The following is a 23,233-nucleotide window of genomic DNA, read 5'->3' on the forward strand; positions in this document are numbered from 1 at the left end:
TGGGTCAGGGTGCTTATCAGGACTCTCCTCTCCTCACTGTGGGAGTGATAGATATCAGCTTTGGACTTTGCTTTTCCACCTGCTCAGGTCTGTTTCTTCCAGCTGAGCCAGTCAAATTGGGATAGCCAGGAAAAATGGGGAGGGGTGAGTTGTAAGGAGAAGAGGAGGGTAGGAGGAAGGAACAGATGTGAAAGGGAGGGGGGGGGGAGAGAGAGAGAGCGCGCGGAGTCCCAACAGACTCTCATCTCTTACTGGAAATCTTCCCCACCTCCTTTGAATTCTAGTGCCTTCCTTCTGTTTATTATTTCCTATTCATCCAGTTATGGCTTGTTTTGTATATATTTATTTGCATGTTGTCTCCCCTATTAGATTGTCAGCTCCTTGAGGGAAGGTACTGTCTTTTGCCTCTTTTTGTATCCGAAGTGCTTAACACAGTGCTTGGAATATAGTAGACGCTTAATAAATGCTTATTATTGAGACAGATAGAGACACAGAAAGAATCCGAAGTTGACCCAGAGACTTGGGGACAGGGTAGGGACGGTTGACAAGACTCCCACACTCTGCCCCGTCTGTAGGAAGAGCCTGGGTATGGGCAGGGCTGGCGAGAGGCGGGGAGGGGAGGGGAGTAATTAGAGCTGTCTGTGGTTTCACTTTTTGGGTTGGGGAAGGGGTTTGGGGGCAGAATTGGCTTGAGCCTTTGCACACTGGAGAACAAGGGTACCCGGGCTCTCATGCTCAGGACTAGTCAGCATCACCAGGGGAGGAGACAACTTCAGCTCGTTCCTGCCTCCAGGGACCCTCCATCTTAGTCCGCTCCCCGACCCCCACGCCACGCCTCCCTCGGGCCGAGCCTCAGGCCACGCCCCTGCCTCAGAGCCCCACCCCCTCAGTCAGTCCCGGGGCCCTCTCCCAGAGGCGGCTGGCTGAACGTGCCATCCCAGAACTGGGGGTGTTGCAGCGGAGGCGGCGGCGGCGGCGGCAGCGGCGGCAGTTGGAGCCGCCGAACCCGATGGCGGCGGTGGGGCCGAGGTCCGGCCCTAGTGCCGGCGCCGAGGCTCTGGCCCTGGCGGCCGAGCTGCACGGGGAAGCGACGTGCTCCATCTGCTTGGAGCTCTTCCAGGACCCCGTGTCCATCGAGTGCGGCCACAGCTTCTGTCGCTCCTGCATCGCCCGCTGCTGGGAGCGCCCGGGCATCCCGGTGTCGCCTGCCCCCCGAGCCCTGCCCTGCCCTCAGTGCCGGGAGCCGGCCCGGCCCAGCCAGCTCCGCCCCAATCGCCAGCTGGCCGGGGTGGCCAGTCTGCTCCGCCGCTACAGCCTCTCCCCGTGCGGGGACGGGGACGGGGAGGGCGCGGGGAGCCTGGTGTCCGGCTGCGTCCAGCACGGGGAGCCTCTGAAGCTCTACTGCCAGGATGACGGGCGGGCCATCTGCGTGGTGTGCGACCGCGCCCGGGAGCACCGCGCCCACGCCGTGTTGCCGCTGGACGAGGCGGTGCAGGAGGCCAAGGTGAGGGAGACCCCGCTGCGCGCGCCCGGGCCGTTGGCATTGAGCGACTCCTCGTGGCGGCTGCCGGCCGCCTGCCCCTCGGGCTCCCGGTCCCCGCAGCCACCGCCCGCCCCTCGCCCCTCTTCTCGTCTTCGTCTGCGGCCCTTCACCCAGCACTGACCCCCAGCCCTGTCTGCCCCCCTTGCTTTCCTCTCCTTCCCCGTCTCCCCCGAGTCTCGGAGTCGTACCCCCGCTCTCCCCCGATGACAATCCTGCGGGGATGTTGCTTTGTTGTTTGCATGTCCTCTCCCGTATTAGATTGCTATTTCCTTGAGAGCAGGAGCTGCCCTCTGCCCTTCTTTATATCCCCAGGGCTTAGCATATAGGAGGTGCTTAATAAATGCTTGCCCACTGATTATGCTCCGGATGCCCCTAGGTGGGCTCCCCTGCTATGGCAGTTGGACCTACGGGACGAGCCCCCGTGGTTCTTCCACTTCCTCCTCCTTCATCCCCGGTGTGTCATGTTCCTGCTTAAAGAGACGTAGACTTTGCCAAGCTGTCCCAGCCCTGGGTGGCGAAGGCTTGGGGAGAGGTGTGGGACAATCTCCTCCAAGCTGGCAGAGCTCTTGAGAGCCACCCAGGGCTGGGGTAGGATCAGGCCCCTGTTGGGCGAAATGAGGAGTGCAGAAATGCCTGCTGGTACACACACCTCCTGATAAATGCCCCGTCACCCCTGGAGCCATGGGCGCTATTCTTCATCACCCCTTCCTCAATTCGGTACATTCCGTCCTTCTTCCTCTCTTGGTTATGAGGGGGTCCTTGGAATGTGCTAAGACTGGGAGGAATTTGGAGACCTCCCATCCAGCCACTAGATGCTTTCCTTCCACAGATGGGTGGCAAGCTTCCTAGATGAGTCGGAGGAGTCACCTGTTAGAGGAAAGCTTGCCTTCCTCAACCCTTACCGAGGGGTAGTGCTCACCTAAAGCCTCCTCACTGGTGTGGAGGCCTGTCCCTGCCCTTTCATGAACAGATCGCTGGGTGGATGTGGGACCACCGCCTCAGCTTCTTCATACATACAAGTAATAATACTTGCTCTAGCCAACCTGACAGGGCTCCTGTGAAGTGAATGCCTTGTGCATCTTCGGTAACAGCTGTTACTATTTTAGAAGCATTGTGGTGCAATGGACAAGTTACTACTCTGAGTCTGTTTCCTCCTCAGTAGAACGAGGTTATTACTTTTGGGTGATAGCTCAGAGGATTATGGGGTTTGTGAACCTGTTAATTTTTTTTGGTAATTATTTCAATATAATTGATTTCCTTTCATTTTTTAAAAAGATTGTGAGAAGGGGTCTCATTTACCAGACTGCCGAAAGGGTCCATTATGACAAAAGAAAAAGGTTTAAGAACCCCCTCTCAAATGAAAATGTATGTCAGTTCCATTACTTACATTTTAGAAGTGCTATATAAATACATCTCATCGCTCCCACCCCCATGTTCTGGTTGGGCCTTCCCAGCCACACTTTAGCCTGGAGCAAAATACTACCCACCCCCACCCCCCACAATTGCATTTCACCAGTTCTTGTCTCAGGCTTCCTAATATATGCTCATCTTCGAAAGGTTAGCTCTCTCCCCGTCCTCCCCTAGCTCCCATTACTTCCCTCACATGGCAGGAAGCTTGTGTATTTTAGCTGTGGTCTTTTGGAGACAACCCTCTAGAGGAGTGAAACAAGAACACTTGAGTGGAAGTTACACAGGCAGATAGAGGCTTGGAATCAGGAAAACCTTCTTCACAATTAAATGGCCCACAAACAGAATGGGCAACCTTGGGGGATGGCGGGTTCCACCTGATTGGAATTCTTCAAACTGGATGATCAGGGAAGGGAATGATCCCCTTGCAACAACCTTCTCAGGTAGTTGCTGTTATCTTCCCCGCTTTACAGTTGACAAAACTGAGCAAACAGGTTAAGGGACTTGAGGAGGGCCACTTAGCCAGCAAGTATCTAATGTCAGGTTTTGAACTCAGATCTTCCACTTTGCCAAGTATCTGCCCCGTTATTTAGTTGAACCAATGGTCAGGTATGCTGCAGTGGTTCTTCCTTTCTGGTATGAGTTGTATTAGGTGGCTACTGAGGTCCCTCCCGACTATGAGTTCTGTGATTCTGAATGTTTGCTCAGGTAAAATAGAGGAAGGCTGATGAGAGTTAGGTTGTTGCAGGCCTGTGGGGGAGATATTTTTGAGTAGGGGGACCTTGTGCCATTGTTCAAATCTTATCATAGCCATGGGTCATTGTTCTCGCATAACCCTCCGGTCACCGAAGGTTATTTTTGCTTTTTCTTCAGTGAACAGAATCAGCCCTGTATCCTGAGAGCAAAGCATGGTGGAAAAGCTGGGATGTTCTAAATTTCCTTCTCCCCCACTCAAAGTCAGTGAATTCACTTGTTGTTCCTCCCATCCAGGAGATGTTGGAGTCCCGGCTAGGTGCTCTGAAGAAGGAATTGGAGGAGTTTGAAGATTTTAAGTCCATGGAGGAGAAGGAGAGCCGAGAACTCCTGGTGAGGAGGTGGAGGCTGGGGAGGTACCTTATATTGAATACCATAGTCTGGGTACCCAATGTGACTACTGCACCACTTCCAAATAGGTGTATGTGGAATAAGAACAGGTACAGTTATGGGTGGAAGAGACAGAAATGTATATATATATATATATATATACATATATATATATATATATATATATATATATATATATATATATATATATACACACACACACACGCAGGATGTCCCAAAAGTCTTGGTGCAGGTTAAAACTATTAAAGCTTAAAATTGCACTAAAACTCTTGGAAGGTCTTGTATAGACTTGAAGGATGGGGAGAGAGGGAAGTATATGTCTCTGCAGAAGAATTCATTTGTGTAGAAGAGAGGAGCATGTGTGTATGTCTGGGAGAAGTCTGAGGTGGATATGGGTGCATGCATATATGAGGCGCTTTCTGTCTTTCTCTGCTCTATTACCTGAGGCAGGCACACAGACCAATAATGGGGAGACTGAGTAGAACTGGAGGTCAGAGAATTCTGAGGGCTCAGGCTGCGTTTTACTTTTGGACTTCTGGGATTCCAGAAAAGAGGATTTGGGAGTTCCTCTGCTCATGACCCTTCTAACTGATCTCTGATACCCTGGAATACCTGCCTTTTGCTGCTGGAGAAGTATGTGTATTTTTGTCAGGTCAAAAGTACTCCCTTGCCCTACCTTTGGTCTGTGATTGCTGTGATTTCAATAGGGAGGGGCAACTCCTGGTGTGGACTCTCCCTTCAACAATTCTTACAATTCCTGGGTAACTTAAGGGCATAAAGTTGTTTTAGGGCACTTGGAGTGACTCATCAATGCTCACTCACCTTACCAAATATTGAAAATGTTTCTTATGACATTCTCACGGTTCTAGTTAGTTTAGAGATAATCTAAACTTCCTTCCCCCTCTAAAATTCTACGCTTCCTATACCTGTCTTTGCAGGATCTCATTCTGAAGGATTCTGCCTGATGTTTGGTTTAGCTTGGATGGGATGCTGTATATGCCTTATTTTTCAACGTTCTCTCCTCCACCTCCTCCATCTGCAATGCCACTAGTTAGCTAGTTGGCTTTTTTGTTTAGTTGTTTTCCAGTCACGTCCAATTTCATGGCCCCATTTGAGGTTTTCGTAGAAAAGATGCTGAAGTGACTTTATCGTTTCCTTCTCCAGATCATTTACAGAAGAGGTAATTGAGGCAAGCAGGGTGACTTGCCCAGTGTCACACAGCTAGTAGTGTCTGAGGCTGGATTTGAATTCAGGTCCTCCTGACTCCAGGCACTGCTCTCTATCCACTGTGCCACCTAGCTGCAAAAGCCCTAGCTTATGGGGCTTTGGTTAAGTCAGTTCTTCCATTAATACAGTTCATACACAGTAGCCTTGAAAAGGTTTTAGTGGGGAATTAAGGAGAAGGCTAAAATAAGATAAAATCTTAAGCTAAGAAGTTGACATAGTCGGAGGATGTTAATATGCTTAGCTCTGTAGGACCCTGCCTGTCTGACCCTTACCCCAAAGTCCTGTTTATCACTTCTTGGCATTTGACACTTAAACACATATACTCCCATCTGCCTCTGCCCTAGGTGGGAAGTTGCCTCAGCCAGTCAGTCATTCAGTCAACAAGCTCCATATGCCTGTTTTTCATTTTGTACGAAGGTGGAGTGATGATGGATAATGCCCTCAGAACAGCTCATTTATACCATGAACTGCCCCCCCCCCCCACTTCAATCTCTCCTTCACGTAGATCAATAAATCTGACGAACATCCAGGAGCCCTTCTTTTTTCGTTTTGGAGAGAGAGACAAATATGAATAAGAAAATTGGAACAGGCCCATTCCAAAATATGGAAGAGTGGAATGTTAAGAGCTTCTTTTCACTGCAGGCCTTTTCTAATCTTTCCCCTGATACCTCGCCTTTCCCCCTCCCTCCCTCTTCCCACCCTTGTCCTTTATCTACTTAAAGGAATTGCTTTTGCTGAGAGAATGTAAGTACCTCGAGGGAAGGGATGGTTTGGCTTTTCTGTGTGTATACCCCATGCCTAGCAGGCTCTTAGTAGATGCCTGCTGACTTTGTGAGTGGATGAATGAATACGAACCTGTGGGTCTTAGGTAACTGAACAGAAGAGCAGGGAGGGCATGCAAGGTTGCTTCTTTAGAAAAGACAGTAAATGGATGAGTAAATGGATAATGACTGATTTTAAGACAGTTACCTTAGTCTGTGCTCCCAATCGAGTGCTACTCTCTTCACAGTAGTTACTTTGGGAGAACATACAATGTCTTCTAATGATACTTCCATTGTTCCAAAACATTTTTGAACTCTTCTTTGGAAATTCTGTAGAAGAATGTACTACAGGTTCTAGAATGTTTTCATAAGTTGCAAATCTTGCTAGTTTTAATTTGGATTTGATTTTTGGAAACAGCCAAAGGGCATGGGCAGTCTCAGTCGGTAAGGTAAGTGACCAGACTGGATGACATTTTTTTGTCACCTTGGTCTAGTGGAAGGAGCCAGCGCATTTCATTTGAGGCCTAGCTGTGTAACTTTGGGTAAGATGGTTGGGGCGTCTCTTTGAGTCTAAGCCTCTTCATCTACCAGATAGGGAAAATGTCTACCTGCCCTATCCCATGGGGTTCTAGAGAGGATTAAAAAGAGATTCTTTGCATGAAGGCACAGTGTGATTATAACTGTAAAGTAATATGTAAATGTAAGTTGCTGTTATTACAAAAGAGAATAATTTATGTAGCGCGTTAAGGTTTGTGAAGCCTGTTTTGTTCACAGCAACCTTGCGCATTAGATTAAATGCTTTCCTCACAACAATCCTGGCAGGTAGGGACTGTGAAAGATTGTGCAAGGAAACTGGGGCTCTGAGGAATTAAGTCACTTGTATGTGACTGAATTAGAAGTGGGATTCAAATCCGGGTCTCCTGACTCTAGAAATTTGACCATGTTGCCTCTCCAGATTTGTTGGGTTTTTTTTTTAATTTCCAGTTCTTTATGACTCTATTTGGGATTTTCTTTGTAAAGATGCTAGAATGGTTTGCCATTTCCTTTTCCAGCTCATTTTACAGATGAGGAAACTGAGGCAAACAGGGTTTTATGACTTGCCCAAGGTCACCCAGCTAGCAAGTATCTGAGGTCAGGTTTCAACTCCTGAACATGAATCTTCCTGACTTCTAGCCTGGCACTCTATCCACTGTACCCCCTAGCTGCCTATAAACCCGTGAATGTTGTTAAGTTGTTTTCCAGTGGTGTCTGATTCTTCATGACCCTATATTTTCTTGGCAAAGATATTGGAGTAGTTTGCACTCTATCCACCATGCAAACCCAAGTAGAAACAGACCCCCGAAGGCCTCATATTGATATAGAAAAACACAAATTGACATTATCTATGCTATGCTGCATTTTTATTTATTTTACTAAACATTTTCCAATTACATTTGAATCTGTTTCTTTGGGTAAGTTTTGCAATACCAGGATGGGATATATACCAGCTCTAGATATATCTAACCATAAAATAGACTGGATTTTTTTAATGTGTTTTCTAAACTTTAAAGACAAGCAGCTCTAGAAGAGGAGTCCCCAAAAAGATTTTGAATAATAGTAGCATAATTGGAGTAAGTGTGTAATCCCAAAGGGTAGATGATCATTTAGATATGGAGTGAGGAGTTGGACAGTAGCAAATCTGGGTACATTTCCTAACATGCTTGTGTAGCAAAAAAAGGCTGTCTGAACAACGCTTTATTTCCATAAGGGCAGAGGGTTATTTTTTCATGGGGAAGAAACAGAGAACCTGGGAGGAGGAAGAAGAAGCTGGGGAAAACCCAAAGACTTTCTTCTCTTTTCTGAAGTGTTAGGCTGCACAGACCCTTGGGATGCTATGTTCTGGCCAGAGGGCCTTGCATCTGCTGCCCAGCACAACACATTGAGAGTTATTAGCTGGCTGAAATCCTGGTTTCCTGACTCCATTGTAGATGTATAAGTTTTGTTCTTGTTTTTTTTTTTTTTTTGTTTAACTGACAGGCTGAATAAGAAAGACTATTAGAATGATAGAGTCAAAGATCATTAGAATGATTCTATGAATATATAGTTTCATCTCATATAAGATGAATGGGGTGTGTATAAGAAGGACTTGGTAACCAAGAGGAAGAAATATGTTTATATAATAGATGAGAATGTGTGTCTGAGAGTATACAGAAGAACAAGTTCTGTTATATGAGTATGTATAGACTGGTGTGCATGTGTGCCTATTCTGATATGTAGTTGAGAGGTGGGAGTGTGTGTTCTTCCTTTATGGGCTGCACAATCTCATCTCAGTGTTTAGAGATCCGTGTCTCTTAACTTATTCCCACTCCCTTTCTCCTTGGCAGAAGCAAGTGACTGTGGAGCGGGAGAAGGTGGGGGCTGAGTTCCAAGCACTAAGGGCCTTCCTGATGGAGCAGGAAAGCAGGCTGGTGGGGCGTCTGGAAGAGCTGGCCAGGGAGGTGACCCAAAGGCAAACTGAGAACCTGAACCAGCTTGGAAGCGAGATCTCCCTGCTGTCGAAACTCACCACCGAGATGGAAGAGACATCCCACAAACCTGACTTGGACTTCCTGCAGGTGAGCTGGGCCTGACTTGTTTAAGACAAGATTGTTTAAGACTCAACAATAGTGGGAAAATACCGGCGAGATACTATAAGTTTATCATATCACCAAGGCTTCTTTTGGGTGGGACGGAGTAGTAAGCAAGGTGATATTAGAGTAAGAGGATATTAGAATCTGATTCTGTGATTTTATGAAGATCATAGAATTGTGGTGTTGGAAGGGACCGGGAGAAATCAACCCCTCCAACGTAGCAGAATTTCAAACTGGTTTCCTCTGCTTCAAACGCTGAGAGTATTCAGTCTTAATTTAGCACTTGGCTGCGTACTGTCTCCTTTGCTTTTGTTTCCTGTGACTAGAACTGGACTTGGATTCAGAAAATCTTTGCCGAAGTCTCAATTCTGAGTCTAGGTGTCTGACCTTGGTCCGTTTCTACCTACCTATTTTCAAGGGGAATGAGACTTAGAGATCTTTAGGAGTGAGAGTTGTCTCCCTGATCTAGTTGTAAGCTCCTTGAGGGCAGAGACTATTGTGCTTTCTAACTTCATTTTATATTAGCACCTAACATTGTACTAACAACAATGCTCCATTATTGTATGTTGGCTGATTAAACCGTGTAGCACAGATGGCCGATTGTTCTTTTCTCCAAGATCATCAGTGATAGAGCCTTGGTTTTGTTCCCTAGCTAAGAGAGATGTCTCATAAATTTGAGCTAGAAGGGAACTCAGGGGTCCCTATTCTACAGATGAGGAAACCGAGTAGCAGGACCAAGATTAAAACCCTAGTTCTTGGATTCTAAATCCTGAACTCTTATCATGGTACCCTTTTGTCTCTTTGGTCTTGGTTTAAGAAACATCATAGGTTTCCTGTAATCCCATCCCATTCCCCCAACTCCCCCCTCACTCTGCCAAAAAAAAAGTTCTCTAACCATGTGTGTAACAAATAGCATTAAAGGGTAAGGAATTTGTGGCTGGGGTTGTTGGAAAGTTGGAAGGCTACATGTTCTCCTTGTAGCTTCCTGTAGTCTCTGTTCAATTTATTGAGAATTTGTTATATACAAAGCTCTGTGCTAGCATTTATTAAGCTTCTACTGTGTGCCAGGCACAGCAGTAACTGAGGAAGATACAAAACAGGGCAAAAGAACTGTCCCTGCTCTCGAGGAGGTTATAGTCTAGCAGAGGAGACGGTGCGCAACAATTATGTTCAAAAAGACATGTATACAGGATAAATTGGAGGTAATCAACAGAGCGAAGAAACTAGCACGAAGGGTGCTCCGTAAAGGTTTCTTGTAGTGATACAGAAACACGAAGAAGTGTAAGACATGGTACGGGACTGAGGTTACTTATACAGTCCAGTTAGGGATAGAAAGCACAAATATTAAAACAAAATAAGATAGTAATACAAGGCAGTGCGCAGCTAAGTGCCAAATGTGTGATAAGAAGTTCCATAGAAATTCAGAGGAAGAAGGGTGTTCATGGAAAACATCCCAGAGGAGGTAGCCCCTGAACTGGGCTTTACAGAGTAGGCAGGATTCAGATGCTAAGAAAATGTCACCTTGTGAGGAGGGGAAGACCCCGGGCAACAAATTTGGCCTGTATTATGGCCCCAAAACCTGGAAGAGAAAACTTTTCTCTACAAAGTAGGGGGAAATGAGATCTCCTATGGGGATAGTTTTCAGGTCTTAGAAAATCAGAGAGAAGGAGGAAATGACCATGGTTTCTTTGTTTGAAGCCTAACCTGATTTTTCTTTCTTTGTCTGGAGAATAAGGCATGTTCAGTGTTGATTATTTTCTTCATTATTTCTGTTTAGGAGTTCAAGAACACATTAGGCAGGTAAGTAAACTATAACTCTTTGCATTTTTAAAAACCCTTCTCTGTTTATCCTTTCTCTTCATATCCACCGTTGTGGGGAGGAAAAACTGGATGACCTCCCCCAAGGAAAGTTGATGCCAAGCCGTGGTTGTAAAGGGTTCTGGAGGAATGGTTCTCTTCTCTACCACCAAGCTCTTAACAGTGTAGCTTCCATCCCCTCTGAGGACTCCAGGCATATGCTCTGTGGTTCCCCAGGAATCCTCCCCACATTGCCTGTGTAAATAGAAGGAATGGAACTAAGATGGGCTACTTAATCAACTCTTCCTGGAGGTGGGACGCACATTAAACCCTGTTTGCAAGAAATGGACATCATGTCAGGAGAGGGATAGAGTCTATCATGGGGGTTCCTACAGACTAAAAGACAAGAACCATGCTAGGAAGTTCTGTGGTAGCCCCTTTCTCATTACCGGGTGTTCTCATGGCTCCATTTCCCAGAGACCAAAAGGGAAACAAGACCAGGGAAAGGGAGGTAGTTGGTGCCAATGACATCCTCTCTGTTCTTCCCTCCAAGGTGTGACAATGTGCCTGGCCCCAAACCAGCCTCAGTCTCTTCTGAAATGAAGAGTAAAGTTTGGAATATTTCACTCAAGACCTTTGTTTTGAAGGGACTGCTAAAGAAGTTCAAAGGTGATGGGTTTTGTTGGGGATGGGTAGCTGGGAGGGTTTGAATACAGAGACTGCGTACGAGAGAGCAGAAGCTAAAATGTGTCTAATGAGGCTCATGCAGGAGGGGCAAGAGATACTATAGCCCAGCTTTGTCAGCTGGTTAATTCAAAAGCGTTCATTAAATGCCTGTTGTGTGACAGGCCCTGTGCTTAGGTTCTGAATGTTTTATCCTGGTGGAGCTGGTGGGGAAGGATGAGAGAGCAGTGCAAAAAGGGGAAGGTATAAGCAGCAACAGGGTCACCCTAGAAGGGTGTCTTTTCTGTCTTGCCAGAGAGACTGTTCCATTCTTTATCCTGGAGAAAGAATACATGTGCAGGGAAGGACTTTGAGTGGGCTGCAGAGACTGGAATAAGGCAGGATGGGGAGCAGGGCGGCATTTTAAACTCCTTGAGGGTCCTGCAGATAGGTTACAAAGTGGATAGAACACTGGGCTTGGAGAGAGGAAGACCTGAATTCGAATGTGGATTCAGGTTTTTATCAGCCCCGTAATCACAGACAAGTCACTTGATCCCTGTTTGTAAAATGGGGACATTAATGTAACCCACCTTCCAGGTAAAATGCTTAGCACAGTGCCTGGCACACAGTAGAAGTCTATAAATGCTTGTTTTCTTCCTTCCTTCCCAGCCCTGCCTAGCCCAGTGCCTGGTCTTATAGTAGATTTAATAAAATATTGCTTGAATGAATGTTGACTTGTTAACTCAACTAGAACATTCATTCTTGCTGTTTGTGTTCCTCCTCCTTTCAGAGGATCTTCGGGGAGAACTGGAAAAAGAGGAGAAAGGTAAATGTTGTTAGCAGTAAAGAAGTAAAGCAAAGCGATTCTCCCCATCTCTTAGATCTGTCTCCCAGTCTCTGTCTCTCTCTCTGGCATCGCCAGCTATCTTAGAGGGAGGCAACGTGTGCTATAGGGCAGAGAGCCCCAGACCAGGAGTTAGGAGACCTGGCTCTGCTGAGTGACCATGGGCAAGTCACTTCCTCTTTCCTGGGGCCTCCGTCTTCTCTGTAAAATGAGACTGAACCTGAGATCCTTTCCAGCTCTGACATCTATTACTTTTGTCTTTTTTTTGTGGGTTGTGTGGGTCTTTTTCTATAGATGTGCCTCTTCTTTTTTCTGCCTTTTCCATTATGCAGGTGGGACTACCCCAGAGGGCAATGGGGCATGTTCTCTGTGGCCTGTGGGGTAACCTGTACTGTTGGCACTTCTCCCAGGGGGAGGGAGCAACACTATGGCCTGGGTCTCTGGATACTTTATTTTGGGAAGGTCTGTCAGTCTACAACATGTACTGACCCTGATGTGCCTCTTTCCCCCCCATTCCCGCCCGCCCTGTACAGATAGATCCCTGTACCAGGCACATTGGGGGGGAGAGACAGAAGAAAGGAAGAAACATGGTCCCTGCCCTTGGAGAGCTCCTGGTATGATGGGGGATACAGGGCATACACTTAACACTGACTTTTTTTTTTTAACATAGAGCACAGTGCAAATGGTCAGAGTGAGATCTGAGTGTACACAGGATAAAAGGAATGGTCAGGGTCTGGTGGGATGTAGGAATCCTGGAAGGCTTCCAAATGGAAAAGGGATTTTTTTTTTGAGTCAGGTTTAGGAAGAGAAGAGAGAGATACAGCTTTTCTGAGAGGAGGGGGGATATCCCACCGAGAGTCAGGGAGCTATACCCAATGATGCTTTTCTCTGCCTTTGTCTTTTCCTCTTTTCCTTCTCCCCCAAAGTGGAATTGACATTGGATCCTGACACAGCCAACCCCCGCCTCATCCTCTCACTGGATCTCAAGAGTGTCCGCCTGGGCCCACGACCCCAAGATCTGCCTCCTAATCCCCGGCGCTTTGACACGAATACTCGAGTGTTGGCCTCTCGTGGATTTTCTTCAGGCCGTCACCACTGGGAGGTGGAGGTGGGCTCGGCCGATGGCTGGGCCTTTGGGGTGGCCCGGGAGAGCGTTCGGCGTAAGGGCCTCACCCCCTTCACTCCCGAAGAGGGCGTCTGGGCCCTTCAGCTCAATGGTGGGCAGTACTGGGCCGTGACATCTCCCGAGCGCACCTCCCTGAGCCCCGGGGGGCGGCTGGCCCGGGTCCGGGTCGCCCTGGATTTAGAGGCTGGTGCGGTGTCTTTCTACGCTGCGGAGGACATGCGGCACATCTACACCTTCCGAGTGGCCTTCCGAGAGCGAGTCTTTCCCCTCTTCTCTGTCTGCTCTACTGGGACATACCTGCGGATCTGGCCATGAGATGGGGCCAGAAGGGATGGGCCACCAAGAGGATGGGGCTGATTCAGGCCTGTGGGTTTTGGGAGCTACAGGAAGTTGGTCCTGCCAACCCTGGCTTTCTGCCTGGCCAGATCTCACTTTGTTTTCTTTGAGAGATGGGATACAAGCAAGAAGTTAATGTTGTATGTATAGGCCTCTCCCAAATCCTGGCTTCTTGTTTGCCATGTGCTGGCTTTATGCCTTCTCCTGCCTCTTGCTGGGGCTTATTACAAGGAAAGAAGCCAGATTATCTCATACAGACTTCACCATTTCCCCTCTTTGTGCTGGGCTACCTTTTCACCAAAACTCATCTGTGGATTTAACCTTGAGGCCTATGGATACTGGGGACTTTGGCCATCCCTCCCTTTGGCAGGTGGCAACAACTGTGGCCAAGTAGCAAGTTTAGGCTGTACATATCTGCCTGGCTCCTTGTTCCTGGTCTCACTTCATCTCTAGATCTTAAACCTGCTCTGTGTCTCCTTTCTCTGGCTGTTGATACTGGCTTTCGTCTCAGCTTTCTTCTGCCTCTTCATTTTCCCCAGGACTTTAGGAGGTGTTGGGGAAAGGTGGTAGGGGGAAGAGCCAAATTCCCTAGGTTCTTTAGGTTCCTGCGTACTTGAATCTCAGTCCTGAGCTATCCCGACTGAGGAGGAAGGCAGCTCTGGGTTTGGGGCGGGACATTTCATCTTCTCTGCTTTGTACTTTTGTCAGGCTGTAGCCAACAGGATCAAAAGTGGACTCAAAGCTGAGTGGACTTAGCTGCTTGTCTTTGGACTCTGAGGTCATCAATTTTCCTGGCTACAGCTGACATTTGGAATCAGGAAAGAGCTCAGTTTCTAAGATGTCAGTCTCCGCCCAGACTAGAATTAGACCCTTGCCCCTGGATGTGACCATGCAGCCACTCAAGGGAATAAATGCCAACACACTTTTGGGAATTCACACTCACACTGCCCTATAACCTTCCTTCCCCTCCCCCACCTCCACCATATAACAGCTTACCAATACTAACTGGGTTTAAGGTTTTATGAAAGAAGAAAGAAAGACAGATAGAAGGAAAGAAAGAAATCTAGCCAGCAAACCCCACGTTAAGTGGGCAGCTTCTGGCCATTAAAAATAGATTGTACCACCATAAGTCCCAGCCGAAGCTCCACTTAATGGCTGTATTTTGAGCCCTCCTGGTTTAGAGTGAATGTCAATGGTAACTTTCTCTTTGGAACACCCACCCTGAAGGTCTTCCCCTTCCAACCTGATTTATTTTTCTTTTTTTCTAATTAAAGGGGCCATCCCTTGACTCACTTCTTAGGGAGCCTATTCACTGCATGGGTGTTACCTCACTCTTAAGTGATTATATGAAAAGGCTTTAGCCTAAAAGACTAGGGTCTCCCATTGCATCCTGGGTCATCTCCAGTCATCCTGATCAATATCTGGTCACTGGACCCAGATGGCTCTGGAGGAGAAAGTGAGGCTGGTGACCTTGCACAGCCCTCCTTCAACCAAAACAAAGGCAACTAACTACAAGTCATATCTTCATTTCCCTGATGCCATGGTCCTCTTGGAAAACAAAGGACCAGCACAACCAATATGAAGGCATGCCCTCCACCGACTATAGGGATAGATCACTGCTCCCAAATCCATGTGCAAATCCACACTCATAACTTCACAGTCACGTCAGTGTACAAACCTACAGGCACGAATGCACTCATCATAATCAATATGCAGGTACTTCCTGCCACTGTTTGGCCAAATGATGTAAATACACTTGGAACACCTTTCCAAGAAGCACACCTAGAAAGTATGTCATACATAAATATACATATTATCTAGACCTTGAATCACCGGGTTCTAGATTCTCCCTCATGATCTTCACGGCCTCTTTACCAGGATGGTGCCTCAGTTTCCCCAATTGGTGGTATTTCCTGCTCTTCGTGACTATGGCAGAGGGAGGGGAACAGACCAAGAAGGGAGGAAGAGTGGCTTTCCCTGATCAGCTTTCCTTCGGAGAGTCAGAAATGCAGACTATGAGTTCATCTCATTACTTGGTTTCCTGGTGGGTGAGGTGGGTGGGAAGGGGAGTATGTCCTTGAGGGGTTTCTGGGAGTCCGTGTGTGATTGTATCTATAGATTATTTCTCTATCCTGAGTGGTGATGTGAGTATTTCTGTGTGAATGTGTACATTATTTAGGGAATCTGGATAGTAGTGTATGTGGGTGTGTGAAGGGAGTATACGTTTATTGTAGTCTCCCATTATGTGAATGTGGGTGTACTTGTGTGTACTTGTACTCTCAGTACTAATATGTGCTTGTCCGTTTGGGGCTGTGTGGTAATGGAGGAGGGTTTTTGAATGTTCTGAGTGTGTCTGAGTCCTTGCTTGTGCATATAGATATGTTTGCATGTGAGTATGCTATAATTAAGTGAATGTATGTCTCTGTAGCAGGACTGAATACTTACTTGACTGGTAGCTGCTCTGGGTAGGGAGAAAGGAAAAGTTTGGCATAGAATCTAGGCCCTAGAGCAGGAGTTCTTAGGATTTGTGAACCTGTGTTTGAAAAAAAATTTTTTTTGTTAACTGTATTTCAATATAATTGGTTTCTTTTGTTATCCTATGTATTTTATCTTATTCAATTCACAACATTATTCTGAGAAGAGGTCTTTCCATCGGTGTCCCCAGACTGTCAAGAAGGGCCCATGACACAAAACTTAAGAACCTTTGCCCTAGAAGAAGGCTGTATGCAAAGCAGTTACTTGTGATGTCATCACGTTTCTGTCTGATTCTGTGAGTTCCTCTCTCCACTCTCCCATTCTCAGAAGGACCTGAGGTTCCTTCCCACACTCTCCGTGTTCAAATGATGGTCCCTATTAAGTGGCGGAGGTGAGCTGGGTGGTTGTGGGAACAGGAGGGTCTGTCACATTTCCTGAGGCAGGTCCACACCGCCTGTGGAGGCAGCGGTAGAACCAGGCTTGAGGTAAGCCCAGCTACCCAAACTGACTGGAAACTCCCATATTCCAGGAATCCTGCCTTTGAGCTGATAGTAGTCACCTTAACTTCTACCATCCACTTTGTTCTTTTATTTTTCTCTGCCTTCCTTTTTTTTTTTTAAAGGCATTTCCTTGCTCCCCTTTTTCTGGACATAGATATCTGTCCAGAAGCTCCTTTTTCTCTTTAGGGATCCATGTGTCTCAGTCTTCCTTTTTCTGGGAACTAGAGCTGACTCTTGGATGACTGGTTTGCACACAGAGCGGTAAGAGGTCCACAGCGTCTCGCACAGCGTCTCGCACGTAGATGCCCACACAAACGTTTGATGAAAAGTGAATTTCCACATCTGTAATAACCAGCATTTCTATGTCACTTAAAGGTGAGCAAAGTGCTTTACAAATAAATTTGATCTCAGAAACCCTGGGAGGTAGTGGCTCTTATTACCCCATCTTTGTAGAGGAGGGAATTGAAGAATGAGGTTAAATAGTTGTCTGAGGCAGATTTGAACTCCTGTGTCTTGAGTCCAGGGCCAGGCTACTTAACTGCAACATTGGATCACTAAGAATTGACTACTTTGAATGGAGTGGCAAGATCACTAGATTTGACGTTAGAAGACCAGAGTCCAGATCCCAGCTCTTTCAACAAGCACTGGGACGCACTGGGAATGCAAATATATAATGAAAACTCTTCAAAGAGCCCTTATTCTATGGAGGGAGGCAACAAGGACGGTGCATAAGTAAGATAATACAAGGCGGTGTTTAGGAACAGGCACAGGCATCTAGGGAGATCAGGCAAGGCTTCACGTAGAGCTGAGCTCTTAAAGGAAGTGGCCATGGTGATGGGGAAGTGCCTTACAGGCACAGGGAGACAGCCGCACAGAGATGGGAGATTGTGAGGAACGGCAAGTAAATCAGTGTGGCTCTATGTGAAGGGGAAAATGTAATAAGACTGGAAAGGTAGGTTGGAGTCAGATTTTGAAGGGCTTTAAATGCCCAATAGAAGTTATTTTATTTCATCCCAGAGGTATCAGGATACTCCTGGAGTTGTTCTGGGTCACCTGTGTGACCTGGGGAAAATAATTTCACTCTCTAGGCCTCATTTATCTGTAGAATGAGGGTTTTGCCCTAGCCTAGATCATCTCCAAGGTCCTTTACTGCTTTAAATCTGTTCTACGATTCTAATTAGGGAAGTAACGTGGAGGAGGTAAAGTGTTAGGAACCCTGAATAAAGGTGGTGAAATGTTTTGTCATTCTTTGGTGATGGGGTATTTCAGGCAACACGTATAACTTAGGAAAAAGCCCAGAGGGAAGAAAAGCATGTTTAATAAAAGGAATATTGACTCAATCTAAGAAGAAAAGGGGAGGTTCTAAAGATTAAGAAAATCAAGTAATTTGTAGAGAACCCAGTGAAAGTTTTAAGACTGGATTTTGGAAATGCTCTGTAGTGTAATGGTAAACATCCAAGTAGGGGGATGGTACGGTCAGAACAGCAATGAGGGAAGAAAACTTAGTAATCATGAAGGTCAACTGCAAAGAGAGGATGAAACAAGGAGGAGTAGTCTGGTTAAGGAAATATCAATATATTAAGTGAGAAATGACTAGATTAGGTTTGTGCTTGAAAGGTGAAAGGTAAGATTGAGTTATTTATGCCCTCATCATCTCTCTTGGGGTATTGCAAGAGCTTCCAAACTGGCCTCCAATCCATCACTCATGCAGCTGCCAAATTGATATATTTTTTTAAAAGTTAAAAATTGGGAGACAGTCTACCAAAATATCTTCAATATATCCATAGTTTCAATTACATCATACTCCTTTCAGGAATAAAGAGCCACTTAAATACCTGGAAGAATATATGGTACAGATGGCTGAGCTGGGCCAATAGAAAAATTCAAATAGAACCAAAGTTAATATACAGATTTAATGTTATGCAAAAGTGCCAAATGAGATATTTTTCAGGGCTAGATAACATCATAACCCATTTGGAAGAAGAAACTATCCACACCATCAAGAAATGAAAAAAGGAATGAATGTAAAAACAGCTTTTTCGGGCCTTTAAACATAACACAGAGCAACGGTAATCAAAACCATTTGGTACTAGTTTAAAAAATAGAAAAGTCAACAGAACATATTAAACAAGGGAGAACCAGAAATATTGAACTCAATGTTCAATAAACCTAAAAAACAAGTTACTTAGGAAAGACCTTATTTGCTGAGTACACCTAGGAAAAATGGCAAGTAGTCTTGTAGAAATTAGGTTTGAATGAGCATATCATTTTCTATAATAAATTCAAAGTGGATATGTGATCTGAATATTAAAGATCATACCATAAAAAGACCAAGAGAAGCAGATCGTATACTTTTCACAGTTTTGTGATAATTTTTTACATGAAATGGAAACAGTTCTTAACCAACTAGGATAAGAGAAGTAATTTTTGACTCAAATATCTCTGGTAAGGGTTTCCTGCCTAAGATATACGTACTAACAGAACTATGAACTAACAAAAATAAAGACCCAAAACTATTTTCTAATTAAAAGTGGCCAAAGAATATGCCAAAAGAATTTCAAACTATTAATAACCATATGAAAGGATGCTCTAAAATACTAATAAGAGAAATGCAAATCAAAACAAATAGCAAAGATTCTAAATGATGGAAATAATATTGGAGAGGTGAAAAGATGAAAATCATTGCATTATTGGTGGAGCTGTGAATTGGTACAACCCATTCTGGAAAAAATTTTGGAAGTATGCAAATAAAGTAACTAAAATGGCCATACCCTTTTGTCCAGGAATTCCACTACTAGGCATATACCCCAGAGAGGTCATTGAGAAAATAAAAGGTTCCACCTAGGCTAAAATATTTATAGGTGCTCTTCTGGTCACAAAGGACCGGAAACAAGTAGATGCCCATCTGTTGTGGAATGGCTAAGCAAATTGTGATACATGAATGTAATGGAATATTACTGCGCTGTAAGATAACAGTGAATATGATGAATACAGAGAAAGATGTGAAGACATACACTGATTGAAAGACGAATTGGTTGACTTGGATGTTTAGGAGGTTGGACTCTAGTCAAAAAAAAAGTCACCATTCTGTGCTGGCCATATAAAAAAAGGGAGTATATAGACCTGCTTAGGACTTCTTAGGCTTCTTTTACCTTCTCTTTTTCAACTTCTGGAATGCTTCCCAGATAGGAGAGAGGAGGAATTTCTCTTCCTTTCTTCTTCCCACCCTCTCCTGGCAGTTAAAGGCTTCCTTAGGGCAGAAGCCCAATGTGTTTACTCAAGTTGACCTACAAAGAAAGAGTTCCTTTTTTTCAATTTTGAGTATAAGTCCGAGACTTGAGAGTGAATGTCCCAGATCAAGAGATGACAACAGTTGGTCCACTAGGTCCAGAGACAGGCACATAAGTGTACACATAAGCCATACACATGGCCACAGAAGAGCATTCCTCAACTGTAGTTCTAATTAGAGACTGGAGGGTTTTCTAGGCTTTTTCTGTAGCTAGAATGTTGCCTCCTACCTGGCCAGAGAAGGAAGGTTTCTTGGGCATTACTAGCCTTGAAGAGGGCTAGGGAGTAAAAAACCAAAAACAAAACCACCTTCCTGTCCTCTAGGAACTATATAGTCTATGGGAGGATGGAGAGGGAGAGAAGAAATATAGTATTTCAAATATGGGGAACAACTTGTGCAAAGGCCCCAGAAGTGCCCTATTACAGAGAGTAGAAAGTAGGCCTTTTTGGAAGGAACAGCCTGGAAAGCTAGGCTATAGCAAGATTGCAAAGGACTTTAGGTGAAAAACGAAGTTAGTATTTTCTCTTAAGAGATGTGCCACTTCCTATAGTAAACCTGTGTTACACCTCCCATCCCTACATTTGCTAGTGTCCTGCCCTTCAAAATGATAGGTTTTCTTTTAAATTTTCTTTGTATATTTTGGAACTGCTTTCTTTCTGCTTACTTCCTCTTTCCTTACTATAGAGCTCCCTGGGGGCAGAAAGGTAGGGTTGATTTTTACATTTGTAGGCTTATCTAGCAGAGTCTAGTATACAGTACACAGTACTTGATTAATAAATGCTTGCTGAATTGAATTGAATGGGGAGGTAATGGATCTTCTTGAGCAGAAAAGTGACCTAAATTTATACTCGGGGAATATCTATTGGAAATAAAACTGAATGCTGTGTAAGGAGAGCCTCAGCTTGGCCTCAGCGAAGATGAACCTCCCTTCTTTGCAGAAATGGGGAAGATGGATGTGGAATATTGAATAGACTCTCAGATATGGTTATTTTTAAAAAATCTGTTATAAGGGATGTTGAGATGGGGAAAGTATGTCAAAAAATATCAATTTTTTAAAAAGTTGATTTTTACTGATTTTTAATTTTTGCCTTACCAAGATTTCCCACTGTATCCATCTCCTCCCAGAGAGCCATCATTTAGGACAAAGATTATTTTTTAAGAAAAGAGAAAGAAGAAGGCCCAGAATATAATCATTCACCAGGTGATGAGGAGTAAACTAACACGGGCTTCTAGAGCTCAATCCCTTTATGAGAGATGAAGTCTTTCTGATTGAGTCAAGAAAGGAACAAGGATTGACAGAAAAATTATCCTCATGCCTCTGTACCTTGAGTGAATTTCAGAACTGGAGGGTTGGAGGCACTTGTGGCATAGATCCTTGCATCTATCCTAAAGGGCAGCAAGAGGGGGAGGAGATTTCTTCTATTCCCTACTTTCTATTCCCTATCCAACATGTTGCTTTGAATCAGAACTAGTTTACCAGTAGAGAAAGAATATATCCAGCCAGGAGCAGAGGCCCACATTCCATACAGATTCAGATAAAGACAGTTACCAGAGGGAGGAAACAGCTCCAAAGAAACTCCTGGCAGCAGAGAAGAGAGAGAGATAGTTGAGCAACTAGCCCAGCAGACTCTGCACCCAAGGAGCCACTTTGAAAGGCTTACATAAGGAGAGAAAAGGCTGCTAGGCCTGAAATACCAAGACTTGGGAGTTGCCTTTGACATTGCTATGTTCTACACCGGTACCTCGCTATCATTGTACCTTACGGTCTTCGCCGGTTTTCCCCACTGATGCTTTGTGTATTTGTGGGGGAATTCTCCCCAGTTTTATGTGAGGAATGCTTCACACCAACTGTTCTTGGTATGTACCATCTTAATAAATGCCTTTGCTATGAGCAAATTGCATTGACTACTGTCTTTTTCAAAATTTATTTTTTTGTGGGGGGAGGGTGACCCAAGTTTTTATTGGCACAATCCGGGAAGCTACAACTACAGGCCAGGCCAGGCTGGAGGCCAACCTGTGCATGGCGGTCCATCGGGGGCCAAGGGGCAATTTCTTTCAGCATTTCACAGACCGATGAGTGACCTTGTAGATTCCCACCAACACCTGGGCTTTTTCGTCCTAGTCCGTCCAGTCCGTTTCAAGCAGGTTTATGTCGCCGCAAACTGTCCAGGTCTCTGCGCACTCTGCAGCAAAGCCAGCCTGGGTGGAACTGGCAAACAGCTGATGAGTTTGGGTCAGGGCCCTTGGGGATGTGGTCTTGGGGTTGAAAGTAAACTGGCTCCAGGCCCCGACATTCAAACTCCACGACTGTCTTGAACTTCTTACTCTTTTCATCGTTGTCAGGCTTGATGCCGTTGCTCAGAATGTCAACGGAGTTGTCCCGGGAACAGGGCTTACATTTCTGCACCATGGTTGCAGAGCCCCGGCCTCCCTTCAGGGGAGCACCGCCCATCAGCCGGATGTACTGCCACTTCTCCGACACCTCGCCTCAATTGCCGCATTTCATCTTAAGGTACCGGCGAAAGTCATCACCCATGGGCCGCAGGTGTGTCACACTCGTGGCCTTGAGCTGCAGCCGGATCCTCTCCTTGGCTGGCCAGAACGGCCTTTTAAAATTATACACTGAACTTAGACACTTCCTTGTAAAAAAGAGCATTTCTACATATACAGTAGAACACAAAAAGAGGATTCGATATGAAACCAGGAATCTCTTATACCACTTGTTTTTTTAAAGGTGTTTAATAAATCCTACATATTACTTTCAAAACTGACCTGTTTGTGCTTCCTTCTGGGTTTTCTTGTTCTCCTTTGTTCTCTGTCACTCAAAAATGTTAAAATGGCTCCCACTTTTTTTTTTCTCATCAAAATTGCTAATGCCTGTCCCTGCCCCTCATTAAAAACCTTAACCCTGCCTCATTAACCCTCATTAAAAAGAATTCTGGTAGCAAATAAACAGAGCCAAACAAAATGGATCCACATAGTGGTCATGCCCCACAGCGTATGTCTTTGCACCTTGTGACCATCACTTTTATGTCAGGTTGTGGGTAACATGCTTCATCATTGGTTCTCTGATGGCATGGATGGTCATTGTTTTTGATCAGAGTTTTTAAGTCTTCCAAAGTTGTTTTTCTTTACAATATTGCTTTCTTTGTATAAATTGTTCTCCTAGTTCTGCCTACTTTACTGTTTCAGTTTATACTATGTAGGATTCCCTGAAATCATTTTTAGTCATGTGTAAAGACACAATGATATTCTGTTGTATTAATATGCCACAATTTGTTCAGCCAATCCCCCATTGTCTTGAGGCAATGTAAAATACCTCCTTAGATTCCAGGTTTTGATTTTTCTCCTTTTAATTCCACATTCTTCATCAATAAGTTTTTTATTTTTATTTTTTTGACTTGGGACTATTCCCTTTCCTTGTAATATCCTCTCGCAATACCAAGTGGATTGCTGCCTGCAATCTGCTGGCTTCACAGATCCCTGCCTTGGGGACCACCCTGGGCCATTTTCAGAGGAGCTCTCCACTTTTGCTGCTTCTGGACAGAATCT

General features: G+C 45.2%; 1 protein-coding gene across 2 annotated transcripts; it reads left to right on the plus strand.

Moving 5' to 3' along the window:
• Positions 1-894: 894 nt before the first annotated feature.
• Positions 895-21,570, plus strand: TRIM7 (tripartite motif containing 7). Of its 2 annotated transcripts, XM_036766031.1 has the most exons (8): positions 1,010-1,504; positions 3,941-4,036; positions 8,406-8,636; positions 10,429-10,451; positions 11,002-11,117; positions 11,902-11,937; positions 12,489-12,569; positions 12,882-16,010. In XM_036766031.1, exons 1-8 carry the CDS (start codon positions 1,010-1,012, stop codon positions 13,394-13,396), a joined length of 1,593 nt encoding a protein of 530 aa, XP_036621926.1. In that variant the 3' UTR covers positions 13,397-16,010. The 2 variants fall into 2 exon arrangements, with proteins under 2 accessions (XP_036621927.1, XP_036621926.1); XM_036766032.1 differs by lacking the exon at positions 12,489-12,569 and having other exon boundaries at positions 895-1,504; positions 12,882-21,570.
• The last annotated feature ends 1,663 nt before the right edge of the window (positions 21,571-23,233 follow it).

This window comes from Trichosurus vulpecula, chromosome 7, assembly GCF_011100635.1.
Source record: "Trichosurus vulpecula isolate mTriVul1 chromosome 7, mTriVul1.pri, whole genome shotgun sequence".
Lineage (NCBI taxonomy): Eukaryota > Metazoa > Chordata > Mammalia > Diprotodontia > Phalangeridae > Trichosurus > Trichosurus vulpecula.

What these genes read in the sequence shown, in the direction of transcription:
- TRIM7 (XM_036766031.1), top strand. Translation starts at nt 1,010, where the DNA reads ATGGCGGCGGTGGGGCCGAGGTCCGGCCCTAGTGCCGGCGCCGAGGCT. An exon ending in AGGCGGTGCAGGAGGCCAAG is followed by an intron (nt 1,505 to 3,940) that starts GTGAGGGAGACC and finishes CCTCCCATCCAG; the next exon opens with GAGATGTTGGAGTCCCGGCT. An exon ending in CTGCCCTTGGAGAGCTCCTG is followed by an intron (nt 12,570 to 12,881) that starts GTATGATGGGGG and finishes TCTCCCCCAAAG; the next exon opens with TGGAATTGACATTGGATCCT.